At 39.7% G+C, this 14,216-nt stretch overlaps 1 protein-coding gene across 1 annotated transcript in view; it reads right to left on the bottom strand.

Moving 5' to 3' along the window:
• The window catches only part of KIF26B (kinesin family member 26B), a 520,923-nt gene that overhangs the window by 59,565 nt on the left and 447,142 nt on the right, over positions 1-14,216 (bottom strand). The window contains exon 10 of the mRNA XM_089693284.1: positions 10,173-10,332. Coding sequence (XP_089549410.1) covers positions 10,173-10,332 — 160 coding nt within the window. The remainder of the gene's footprint in view (positions 1-10,172; positions 10,333-14,216) is intronic.

The raw sequence follows: 14,216 nt of genomic DNA, 5'->3' as shown, positions 1-14,216 counted from the left end.
CATAATTGCCCCCTGCTTATGTCACCCCTCTTCTTCAGCTCCTTTATGGCAGGAACTACTGTATACGGTCAGGTCCATAAATATTGGGACATTGACACAATTCTAACATTTTTGTCTCTATACACCACCACAATGGATTTGAAATGAAATGAACAAGATGTGCTTTAACTGCAGACGGTCAGCTTTAATTTGACGGTATTTACATCCAAATCAGGTGAATGGTGTAGGAATTACAACAGTTTGCATATGTGCCTCCCACTTGTTAAGGGACCAAAAGTAATGGGACAATTGGCTTCTCAGCTGTTCCATGGCCAGGTGTGTGTTATTCCCTCATTATCCCAATTACAATGAGCAGATAAAAGGTCCAGAGTTCATTTCAAGTGTGCTATTTGCATTTGGAATCTGTTGCTGTCAACTCTCAAGATGAGATCCAAAGAGCTGTCACTATCAGTGAAGCAAGCCATCATTAGGCTGAAAAAACAAAACAAACCCAGACTGTCAGCTTTAATTTGATTTATTTACATCCACATCAGGTGAACGGTGTAGGAATTACAACAGTTTGCATATGTGCCTCCCACTTGTTAAGGGACCAAAAGTAATGGGACAGAATAATAATCATAATCAAACTTTCCCTTTTTAATACTTGGTTGCAAATCCTTTGCAGTCAATTACAGCCTGAAGTGTGGAACGCATAGACATCACCAGACGCTGGGTTTCATCCCTGGTGATGCTCTGCCAGGCCTCTACTGCAACTGTCTTCAGTTCCTGCTTGTTCTTGGGGCATTTTCCCTTCAGTTTTGTCTTCAGCAAGTGAAATGCATGCTCAATCGGATTCAGGTCAGGTGATTGACTTGGCCATTGCATAACATTCCACTTCTTTCCCTTAAAAAACTCTTTGGTTGCTTTTGCAGTATGCTTTGGGTCATTGTCCATCTGCACTGTGAAGCGGCGTCCAATGAGTTGTGAAGCATTTGGCTGAGTATGAGCAGATAATATTGCCCGAAACACTTCAGAATTCATCCTGCTGCTTTTGTCAGCAGTCACATCATCAATAAATACAAGAGAACCAGTTCCATTGGCAGCCATACATGCCCACGCCATGACACTACCACCATCATGCTTCACTGATGAGGTGGTATGCTTAGGATCATGAGCAGTTCCTTTCCTTCTCCATACTCTTCTCTTCTCATCACTCTGGTACAAGTTGATCTTGGTCTCATCTGTCCATAGGATGTTGTTCCAGAACTGTGAAGGCTTTTTTAGATGTCGTTTGGCAAACTCTAATCTGGCCTTCCTGTTTTTGAGGCTCACCAATGGTTTACATCTTGTGGTGAACCCTCTGTATTCACTCTGGTGAAGTCTTCTCTTGATTGTTGACTTTGACACACATACACCTACCTCCTGGAGAGTGTACTTGATCTGGCCAACTGTTGTGAAGGGTGTTTTCTTCACCAGGGAAAGAATTCTTCGGTCATCCACCACAGTTGTTTTCCGTGGTCTTCCGGGTCTTTTGGTGTTGCTGAGCTCACCGGTGCGTTCCTTCTTTTTAAGAATGTTCCAAACAGTTGTTTTGGCCACGTCTAATGTTTTTGCTATCTCTCTGATGGGTTTGTTTTGTTTTTTCAGACTAATGATGGCTTGCTTCACTGATAGTGACAGCTCTTTGGATCTCATCTTGAGAGTTGACAGCAACAGATTCCAAATGCAAATAGCACACTTGAAATGAACTCTGGACCTTTTATCTGCTCATTGTAATTGGGATAATGAGGGAATAAAACACACCTGGCCATGGAACGGCTGAGAAGCCAATTGTCCCATTACTTTTGGTCCCTTAACAAGTGGGAGGCACATATTCAAACTGTTGTAATTTCTACACCGTTCACCTGATTTGGATGTAAATACCCTCAAATTAAAGCTGACAGTCTGCAGTTAAAGCACATCTTGTTCGTTTCATTTCAAATTCATTGTGGTGGTGTATAGAGCCACAAATGTTAGAATTGTGTCGATGTCCCAATATTTATGGACCTGACTGTATATAATATATATGTAAAACGCTGTGTAGATAGACGGTACGATAAAAGTATTTTATTATGGGACAGGAGTGTGTTACTGTGAGAATAACCAAGTGAAAATAAAGCCCGAAAAGCCTGAAAAAAGAAAATAAATGTAGCCATCTAAGAAATGGTAAGCTGTAATGTTTTACATTTTTGTTTACGGGTTTAGATACACTTTAAAGTGGAACTTCACTTTCTCAATCAACACTGACTATTTTTAATCCTTATGCTGCAAGCATTAGAAAATAGATAGTAAAGTATATTATATTCACATATTTTAAACTTTTTTTTAAAATTTCTTTAGTTGCTTCTTGGTTTCCATTTCTAGACAATTGATGTCATACATCTCAGGAGTCTTCGAGAGGGGAGGGTTTTCAGCTCAGCCTATACCTGAGCTAAGGGCAGATGAATGCCAGGAAGTTAATAATACATGAATCATCTGCCCTTGCTCAAGATGGCCACTGCTAGAAATGCCTGGGGGTGTGTTTCGAAATGATTTCTCAGCAAAAAAAAGCATGGAGACATGGATGAATGGGTGAGTTTGCTTTAAATATTAAAATGAATTAAATAATGTTTTTGGTTTGTGGTGCTCAGATGCCGTGCAGTTCCACTTTAAGGTTTGTTATGTCCTTCCTTTTGGTCTGTTAAATATACTGTGAAAACATCTGCTTTAAAGGAGGAAAAAAACATAACTGTTGATGCTGGCAGAAATCCAAAGAACTGATTCCTGCGCTCTCTGATTCTGCTGCACTGAAATTCCAAGAAGAAGCATTATTGCCCAGTTCACTTCTGTGGACTACAGAACATATGTAACAGAGATGATACAAGTTAGTCATATTCTGCAGTCAACATCAGAAGCAAGCAGCCTAGGATAACAAAACTGCTCCTTCATAGATACAGTACAATGAGTGAGTGTTGTCGTAGGAAGTATGTTACTGTTAGGATCACCCGGTGAAAATAAAGTTAAAAAAAAAAGCTTGAAGAAATAAAGGTAATGCAGCCACCACATTTAAGGACTGGTAAGCTGCAGTTTTGATTTTGGGTATACATACATTTTGAGTAAAATTAATAATGATAAAAAAGACACTGCTCCTACATTAAAAAGTAGTGCAAAGTCACCTAAAATATACATTTTAAAAATAATGGATTGCATCTGCTCAAGACCTCCAGGAAATGTGGTGGATAAAACAGGTAAAAAGCTTTTTACTTTCACCCTGATAGTATACAGTAAGAAACAAAACCCAGAATAATACCATGGAAACAAATAGATTTCACTTAAAAAAAAAAAAAAGATAAAGGATCTGCCATTAATGGTGGCAGTAAGGCTGTAATATTTTACTATTGTATGTATAACATGTTAACCAAATCAGTTAAATAGAAGATGGAAAGCAAGCCTTTAGCTGAATTTCCTGTACTGACTAGGCTTTCATGGTTTGTATTTACAGTATGTTGTTAAATAAGGATGCAGTAAACTCGATGCAGAGTTTTTCATTTATAACTGTTGATTTTTTAAAAAACATAATTACCACTGTATGGTGGTCTTTCTGCTAGGGATGGGCCAGAGGTTCCTGCATTGTGATGCTGGAACTGCTTAATTTGATGGCCTGGTACAACAACATTGGAGATTTCTTTATTGTTTAATGAGTGCCTTAGGAAAACTACTATCAATTATAAAGGAAAGTATATAAATGAATATAAAGAGACAAAATGCTCAAATTACAAATCTTTAACACAAGGATAAGGATCTCTATTTTAGCCATGTGAGTGATTTGTTAAATATCACTGGGCTCAGCTGAAAAATAATTGTCACTTTTTTAAAAACAAAGATCCCCATACAGGTGCATTAGCTTTGTAAACTGAGCCTAATGAAATCTAATATATTTTTGTTGTAAAACACATTAACCACTTGACCTCCAGAGGATTTACCCCCCTTAATGACCAGGCCTCGTTTTGCTACTCGGTGCTGCACTAATTCAATTGATAATTGTGCGGTCATGCATTGCTGCACCCAAACGAAATTTACGTCCTTTTTTTCACACAAATAGAGATTTCTTTCGGTGGTATTTGATCACTTGTGCGCTTTTTATTTTTCACGCTATAAACAAAAAAAGGCCAAAAATTGTGAAGAAAAACAATATTTTTTACTTTCAGCTATACAAAATATATAGTAACCTCAAAGTTGGTTATAAATTTAGACCAAAATGTATTTTGCTACATGTTTTTGGTAAAAAAAATCCCAATAAGTGTATATTGATTGCCTTGTGTGAAAGTTATAGCGTCTACAAACTATGGTATAGATACTGCAATTTACGCCATTTTTTTGCTATACAGCGCTGCGCTAGTTTAATGGACAATTGCACAGTCATGCAAAACGGTACATAAATGAAATTTACATCCTTTTTTTTCCCACAAATTGAGCTTTCTTTCGGTGGTATTTGATCGCCTGTGCGGTTTTTATTTTTTGCGCTATACAAAAAAAAGTCTGACAATTTTGAGGAAAAAAAAACAATATTTTGGACTTTTGGCTATAAAACATGTCCAGTAAAAAAAAATTTAAAAATCAAATTTAGTCATAAATTTCTGCCAAAATGCATTCTGTAACATGTCTTTGCTAAAAAAAAACCAATACATGTAAATTATTTTTTTACGTGAAAGTTATAGCGTTTACAAATGGCGGGAAAGATACTGGGATTTTTATTTTTTTTTATACTAATAATGGCGGCGATCAGTGACTTATGGCGGAGATCAGCGACTTATGGCAGGACTGCGGCGGAGATTCTGACATTGGGGGGGTACTGACTTGGGGTCACTGACATCCCCAGTGACGCCACTACAGTGAGCAGTGCAAAAAAAAAAACACTGACACTGTACTAATGGCACTGGGGAGGAAGGGGTTAAGTTTATTATTCAGGGAAAGGGTTAACTGTGTGAGGGGAGTGTTTTACTAGGGGGCGGGGGTGTGTACTGCAGGGAACACCGCTGATCGGGAGAGAAAAACTCTTCTGTCCTGATCAGCGTGTCCTGGAGCTGTCAGGGAACTGACAGAAAGCACAGCTACAGCAGCTGTGCTCTCTGTCAGCGATTGCCGCCGATCGCCGGGACATAGCTGGTAATGACCGGCTGTGACCCGGCGACTGACATCCGCCGCTGTGATCGGTGGGACAGGTAGGGCGGCGGCACGCCTCGCGCGCACCCCCTACCTGTTTTCAAAACACACGTTTTAAAACATGCTTTTGCCCAGCCGTGCCGCCCTGCCGCCGTATTTCTACAGTGGCTGGGCGGCATGTGGTTAATGATAATATATATATATATATATATATATATATATATACATATATATATCAACTGCTTAATTCCACCTTTTAAAAATTACACAAGGCTCATTTCACAAAGCTAACGCACCAGCAAAAGGATCCTTTAATAATAATATTTATTTTATAATATATATATATATGTTAGCTAAGTGCCAATAGATTTTAAAATCAGAGCTACAGGGCTGAAAATAAACATCTTTATTTTATTGGTAGAATTGAACTAAAGTGGAAAAGTAAAAAAATTGTGAGCGAGCAGGCTCTTTTTTGCAGAACAGACATAATATGCAAGTCATGCTAGAAAGTACAGTATATAGCAATGGTGCCCAACACAAGGCCCACCAACTCTTTGTGTGGGGCCAGCCATGTTTGGAGCTGGTTCTGCCACGTGGTGAGCACCAGAGGGGAACAGAGCAGCAGTGGGATGCATTCCAGCACCTGACACTGAAATACACTGTACTGTTAGGTAAAGTGACCTCCTCCCTACAGTACAAGTAAAATCCTGAGGTCAAGAAGCCATGCTGTTGCTTGTTCCTTTTTTCTCGTAATTGTAAAGTCCCAGTCTCACTGGGGAGAGAGAATGGTGTGAGAGAGTGTGATTAGATGAGCAATCCCCAATGCTGGGAGCTTACATTTCACTGCCAGTGAAAGCAGGCGGTTGTTGGCAAACAACACTGGCACTGGAAAGCAATAGAGGGTGTGTATGTGGAGCACTTCCAATGAACAGCAATGTGGGGTGTTAAATATCACTGCAACTTGGAGGCTGGGTTACCAGCACTGGCCACCAATTGGGGTGGGGGGATTAAACAGCAATACAACTGAGCACCAGTGCAAGAGAGGGGATTAGCAACATTGCCAAAATGTGTGTGTGTGTGTGTGTGTGGGGGGGGGGGGGTTAATAGTACTGTGACTGACCACCAATGAAGGTGGGGAGGTAATTGAGGCAATTACATCAATGCTGCATTTTATTATTATTATTACCCACTGACACCTATGCTACTGGCTTTTATTAAAGCCACTGACACCAGTGCTGTGGATTAATATTGTGGCCACTGAAAACAATGCTGAGAATTATTACTGCAACTGGTGGCACCAATACTGTTGTTAATATTGCAGCCACTGACACCAATGTTGAATGTTATTACTGTGTCCATTGACAATGCTGGGGGTGTTGATATGATAGTGGCCACTGACACCAATGATGGCCTTATTGTACCCCAACTTTCTATTAATTGTGCATTGTAGGGCACTGTAAAAAAAATGCAGCACAACCAAAATATTTGGGCATTGAGGTGCATTACAGCTTTTATTTTGAATTGGCTGCCTAACCTGATGCAATGCATCTCAACACACGCAAACATGCTGCTATGGTGTGGCCCTTTACAAGCACCAGGAGCTGAACTTGAGGGTCTCTATTATTTCAAATTTAAAGTAGAAAGCACTCTTGATCAATTATAGAAACATGTGTCCCTTGTGTACAACTATAGCTAATCGTATACCATCAAAGAACAGCATGTCTCCAAGCTTATATTAAGCCAGAGTAGAAAGTATACCATATGGAGCTCACTCTGTGCAAAGGAATAGTGTGATGCAATAAATCAACTCAAAGTCAATAAATGAAAAACATAACATATAAACCACACACCTCTAAACCAGCAAAAAATATGTGATGATAAATAAAGTGCCCTAATGCAACATAAACTATGTGCAATTAATTAATCCAAATTCAATGAACAATCCTTATTAGACAAAATCTGTATACAGGTTCAAAGTGCTCAGTGCCAAATGGCCAAATCCAGACTGTGCAGAAAAAATACACCCAGGAAAGACGTGCTCTCCCTCTTTTCCCAAAAGAAAACACACTGCACACGCCAGAAATACATGACCTCTCTTCTCAACTAAGGTCAAGTGCACTTGTAATATCTTAAATGGTTTCTTGGTCATCCTATAATCCCCCAATTGGACAATTGGATCTCGTCGTATATAGGTGATGTTCCTGTACCTTTAAGAGACTCTGTATAAATCTCCCTCGTAGAAGGAAGTGCTTAAAATTGCACTTACATAAATAAAAACTAGTCAAGCATGTAGTATCTTTGAAATGGAAACCAAAACTGCTGATTTGCTCTTTACCGACCAGAAGTGACATACCGCGGAAAACCCGCCCAACGTGTTTCATCAGTAACATCTGACGTCATCAGGGGACCCTGGATATGGACATCTGGCACTAAGCACTTTGATTCTGAATACAGATTATGGACTTTTTTAATCTAATAAGAATTGTTCATTGATTTTTTATTCATTTATTGCATATATTTTAAGTTGCATTAGGGCACTTTATCATCACATTTTTCTGGATACTTGAACCAAGAGGGTCAGCATGGCAAACTGGTAACTAGTAAATGCAGAATAGAAACAGTAAAAGCAATCTCCATATTTCTTTCAGGGTTTCCATTAAGTAGAAGTAGACTATTTATTTATTTTGCTAATGTTTAATAGTGCATTTTTAAAACACAGTTCTGGTAAATCTGAAGAACATTCTTTAAACAAACTGTAAAGTGACTGGCAGATTAAAGCTGAACTCCAGGTTCCAACTTTATTCTCCAGCCTGGCATGTAATTATTCATATCTTATATCTGGAGGGCCGTTAGGGATGCTGCAAACCACTGTAGAAGCCTGCGCTACATAGAGTGATAGATGCGATCTTCCAGGTCCTATTCAATCTGCTTCCCCTCTGCACATTGAAAACAGGGGATCACTTGCTCATCAACAACTATGTAAATAGAACCCCTTATATTTTTTTTTTAACGAATGACAGGTGTTCTCGTTCTGGATGATGCCATCCACTCCTCCTCTCCACCTTGTCCAATGAAAGAATGATATACAGTCAGGTCCATAAATATTGGGACATCAACACAATTCTAACATTTTTGGCTCTATACACCACCACAATGGATTTGAAATGAAACACACAAGATGTGCTTTAACTGCAGACTGTCAGCTTTAATTTGAGGGTATCTACATCACAATTAGGTGAACGGTGTAGGAATTACAACAGTTTGCATATGTGCCTCCCACTTGTTAAGGGACCAAAAGTAATGGGACAGAATAATAATCATAAATCAAACTTTCACTTTTAATACTTGGTTACAAATCGTTTGCAGTCAATTACAGCCTGAAGTCTGCAACGCATAGGCATCACCAGACGCTGGGTTTCATCCCTGGTGATGCTCTGCCAGGCCTCTACTGCAACTGTCTTCAGTTCCTGCTTGTTCTTGGGGCATTTTCCCTTCAGTTTTGTCTTCAGCAAGTGAAATGCATGCTCAATCGGATTCAGGTCAGGTGATTGACTTGGCCATTGCATAACATTCCACTTCTTTCCCTTAAAAAACTCTTTGATTGCTTTTGCAGTATGCTTTGGGTCATTGTCCATCTGCACTGTGAAGCGGCGTCCAATGAGTTGTGAAGCATTTGGCTGAATATGAGCAGATAATATTGCCCGAAACACTTCAGAATTCATCCTGCTGCTTTTGTCAGCAGTCACATCATCAATAAATACAAGAGAACCAGTTCCACTGGCAGCCATACATGCCCACGCCATGACACTACCACCATCATGCTTCACTGATGAGGTGGTATGCTTAGGATCATGAGCAGTTCCTTTCCTTCTCCATACTCTTCTCTTCCCATCACTCTGGTACAAGTTGATCTTGGTCTCATCTGTCCATAGGATGTTGTTCCAGAACTGTGAAGGCTTTTTTAGATGTCGTTTGGCAAACTCTAATCTGGCCTTCCTGTTTTTGAGGCTCACCAATGGTTTACATCTTGTGGTGAACCCTCTGTATTCACTCTGGTAAAGTCTTCTCTTGATTGTTGACTTTGACACACATACACCTACCTCCTGGAGAGTGTTCTTGATCTGGCCAACTGTTGTTAATTGTGTTTTCTTCACCAGGGAAAGAATTCTTCGGTCATCCACCACAGTTGTTTTCCATGGTCTTCCGGGTCTTTTGGTGTTGCTGAGCTCAACGGTGCGTTCCTTCTTTTTAAGAATGTTCCAAACAGTTGTTTTGGCCACGCCTAATGTTTTTGCTATCTCTCTCATGGGTTTGTTTTGTTTTTTCAGCCTAATGATGGCTTGCTTCACTGATAGTGACAGCTCTTTGGATCTCATCTTGAGAGTTGACAGCAACAGATTCCAAATGCAAATAGCACACTTGAAATGAACTCTGGACCTTTTATCTGCTCATTGTAATTGGGATAATGAGGGAATAACACACACCTGGCCATGGAACAGCTGAGAAGCCAATTGTCCCATTACTTTTGGTCCCTTAACAAGTGGGAGGCACATATGCAAACTGTTTTAATTCCTACACTGTTCACCCGATTTGGATGTAAATACCCTCAAATTAAAGCTGACAGTCTGCAGTTAAAGCACATCTTGTTCATTTCATTTCAAATCTATTGTGGTGGTGTATAGAGCCAAAAATGTTAGAATTGTGTCGATGTCCCAATATTTATGGACCTGACTGTATGTGTGCATATTGCTTAGATGCATTTCCTTATTTTTAATGTAAAAAAACTCAAAACTGAAGTTTTTAAATTGGTAATTGCTAGACATTTACAAAACCACGTGCTAATCTAGGTCAGGATAATTTTGGATCTTTTTATAAAACATGGCATCTTTTTCTATATATAAAAAAAGTAACAATGGTTTCCTAAAGATATATTTTTAAAATTTCACATATGATTAGGGTCAAACAACATTTCTGATATATACATATAGAGAAAGGCTGAATAAGTTGCTTACTTGTAAGGTATGTGTTTGCTGCCATTCACCAGTGCTAGAATGACATTGCCCAGGGCGGACAGTGAGAGACACAAGCTTGTGTTTCCATCTCTATTCTTGCTCTGCACCTTCACGCAGCTTCCCAAATCAATAAGATGCAATCGACTCCGGCCTCCTGACACTGCCAAGAGAATGGAAAATTAGTTGTTTCAACAACTGTAGATTTACCATTTGTGTTGCTGTGTTTGATAATTGTATTTCTTCAAAGTATTTACTCTCCTGACTATTTGACAAATATGCATTTAGATGTCATTTACGTTTCAAATAATTTCAGAATTGCAAATACAGCTAACATGATTTCAAGTATATTAAACTTAGACTTAGCAGGCAACTTACCCTATTGCGCAAATCTTTTTTCCAATAATTCTTATTGAAAATTTTTTCAAAACAGTATGGTACAAGTACAATTAGACAAGTGCCAAATAATAGTATCAGATCATCAAGACGACAAGAAATGACTCTCCCCCTTCTTCTTCCTTATCATTCTACAGCCAAGCACCCCAGAGGTTGTAGGCCATAGACCTTTGCACCATAGGAAGCGGGGTATTGCACACTCATGATACAGAAAGAGCCCATCTATACATATGTGAGTGAGTTGGGGGTCCTAATATCACAGGGTATCCAACGTTTTCACATAAGATGCAATCTAATTATAAAAGACTTTTGAGTGAAATGAACAGTTAGCATAGGTGTGAGGTCTCCAATGCCCAACTGCACCTGCATCAAACTGCGGGACTCTTCGGGTTTGTACCAATAAAATAATAAAAGATTTGTATGAAAATCAAGTAATAGAAATGAAAGGAAAGTGGAATAAAGGAAAGAAAAAAGTAGAAAATGAGACCAATTACCATGTTCCCTTCTACCGGCCCCCAGGCCTCCTTGTCCACTAGGAAGATTGGAGATATCTAATCCACAGGTTCCATATTTTTTTCAAAGCGAGGCTGTTTGTCCTGGAGAATGCTAACCAATTTCTCATTGATTATAATCCATGAAATTTTGTTTGACTAGCACAAGGTTAATCACAGGAGTTTTCCACGCTCATGCTACAGTAATCATGGCAGCCAAAAGGATATAGAAGGCAAGGATTCTGAGGTCAGAAAATAATGCTGTCTTAGCATTTTTGGGGACATTCAGCCCTGTCACTGAATAAAGCAAATTTAATATTCTGGTCCAAAACCATTAGACCTTTGGGCAGGTCCACCTCATGCCCTCACCCCCTAAAGCACAGTGGTGAGGCATCAGGATAGATCTTAGCCAACCTTGTTGGAACGAGGTACCAACAGGACAACGCTTTGTAGTTCACCTCCACCAGGGAAGTGCCTGTACACCATAGTTGACCATTGGGACCACATGTCCTCCTCTACAGATTCCCCTAGGTTCAACTCCCAAGCCAACTGGTAAGAAGTTTTAGGGCCTTGATTTACAAACAGAGAGTATATCTCTGAGACTCTCCACATGTACCTGAACTATGCAGACATCTGTTCTCATAAAGGGCTGTTGTAGAGATACCTACCTGATCTCGGCCCTAAGTCTGACAAAGATGGAAATCCTCTCAAGGGGACATTTGTAGGCTCTCCTGCAAGTACGAGGATTGTCTAATTCCCTTGTGGCCTACACAGTGGAATATTCTATAAAGGCCCTTAATAATCCACCAAGCAAAATATTGTGGGTTTTGTCTATGGAGAAAGGGTGGGTTCACAAAGAGGGGACTGCTTGAGTATGTGGTGACTTCAAAGGCTATATTTTGCACACTGTGTCCCAGAGCAGCAGGGCATGTGAGAGGGAGGGGTTAAGAATGCCCTTATGCTCCTTCGGGGATAACCATAGTAAAAGGTCTACAGGGAGCATAGAGCTAGCTTGTGCCTCCAGCTGTGCCCAGCCAGGCTTATAGGTCGTAGAAAAAATTTGATAAAGTTGGACCGAGTGGCTCTTAAATAACGGAGGAAATGGGGAACCCCCCCGCCATTTGGATGCATACAGTGTAGAGCGAGCTACCCTACAACCGCCAGAACTCCAAATGAATTTGAAAATTAAAGACTGTAATTTTTTCATAAAAGCTAGTGGTACTGGAATTGGTAAGTACCGAAAAAAATATTACAGATTTTGGGGAATGTTGTCATTTTTACCACCGCTATTCTGCCTATTTAGGAAAGAGTGTGGTTTTGTCAGATCTGAAGTCCTTCATCGTAGAAGAATAAAGGGGGGTGTAGTTTGCTTGAAATAGGGTGGAGATATAAGAGTTAAGCTTTACTCCAAGATAACGATGCGCTTGTGTACACCAATTAAAAGGGAAGGAAGCTTGTACTGTAGCTAGAGTAGATGTCAGAAGATTTATGTTCAGTGCTTCTGATTTAGACTGATTTACCTTCAGGCCTGAGTACCAAAATTTGACATAAGGGAGAATAGATTAGGTAGGGTTGTGATGTGGTCCGTGATAAATAATAAAAGATCTGAGAATAAAGACCATTTATGAACTTTCCCTCCGTTAGAGACCCCATGGATGTCGGGGTTGGACCTGATAGCGATGGATAACATTTTAATGGCTATTACAAAAAGGAGAAATGAGAAGGGACAACCCTGTCTGGTTCCTGATCTAATCTGCAATAGGTCTGACCTTTGTCCATAGGCCATTATATGAGCTGAGGGGTTGAAATATAGGACACTTAGAAGGGTAAGGGATTGAAGTCCAAAATTCCATTTCAGCAGTATGTGGAACAGAAAGGGCTAAGACAGGGAATCAAAGGCCTTATTGCAAGTCTAAATAACATTCCCTGTCTGGGGCCAAAGCCTATTGTGTTAATCTTAACTTCAATTTCTCAGATCAAATTTGTTTCCTCCCATGCCTCACTATTGATTCATAAGCATAAAGGGTAGATTCAATAACTAAAACTGTCTAAAAAGTTATCTTAGCAGTTTAATAAACTTAAAATTACATCAAGTTACTAGCTTAGGCTGCCAGGTATGGATAAATATTTAGGGATGGATGATATTTAGTTTACTAAATCTCTATATATAATAAACAATTGCAATTTTTAAATATAATATAGTTGTTTCCTACTTTATCTTTTATTTATTGCATCTAAATTTGTATTTATTACAGTCTCTTTGCAGACTCTTGCAGTGTATGTGCATGTACTCCAGCAATATCTGCATAGTATTTCTCATGGTGATATTTCTGATGGTAGCCAAAGTGGACCATGATGTGTTGAAATAACTGCTTGTAGTCTCCATCGAAAGCCCGGGTGACAACCCAAGAGAAAGGTTTTGATATAGTGTTGCCACCCGATATCAGGAAATGCCTTCATGGAAGTATTACCAGGTATGATTTTAATGACCTAAACATAACATTTATACCTCGTACGCTGTTTGTTGTTGTTGTACTGTGCCATGTATTGTCCCCCCTATTGTACAGCGCTGAGCAAACCCTTTGGCGCTATATAAACTCGTAGTAATAATAATATTTTAGGGATCGGGTTTAAATACAATGTAACAAAGTGGATCTTCAGCCTCAAAAACACTAACCATATGGTCAACCCCTCCTCTAGCCCTCTACATGATTAGCAACCTTTTTTGAATCTTTATTTTTTTTTTTTTAGAAAATGTTTGGCCCTGCCCCCTCACATGTCATCATTTGCCTAGGTGAATGATGTGCACTGTGCTCCCTTTGCCTCCTAGGAAATGCATGTTACATATCCCAGGCATAGCCTTTCATTGAGGAAAAGAGGAGGGGGCAGGCCTATAATCACGTCATCACTAGATGCGCTGGCAGGACCCGGAACAGACAGCGGCATATTGATGAAGTCACAGGAAAACATGGCGGTTGCCAGAAGAGAAGAGGATCTCAACTGGACAATGCTGTATCCACTGGGTGGGTGAGCATGTAAAATGTGCTGATCTCATCACCTGGTAAGCAGCAGCTTAACAAAAAAAAAAAAATATTGGGGGGAGGGTGAAACTCCGCTTTAGGGATAAAGATAGCATAACATATGTAGAGAATACTAGTTA

This window comes from Staurois parvus, unplaced genomic scaffold, assembly GCF_062004578.1.
Source record: "Staurois parvus isolate SC_StPar_1 unplaced genomic scaffold, SC_StPar_1.0 ptg000619l, whole genome shotgun sequence".
In the NCBI taxonomy this organism is placed as follows: Eukaryota; Metazoa; Chordata; class Amphibia; order Anura; family Ranidae; genus Staurois; species Staurois parvus.
Note: the sequence above shows the minus strand (reverse complement) of the source record. Positions and strands in the feature narration are given on the sequence as shown.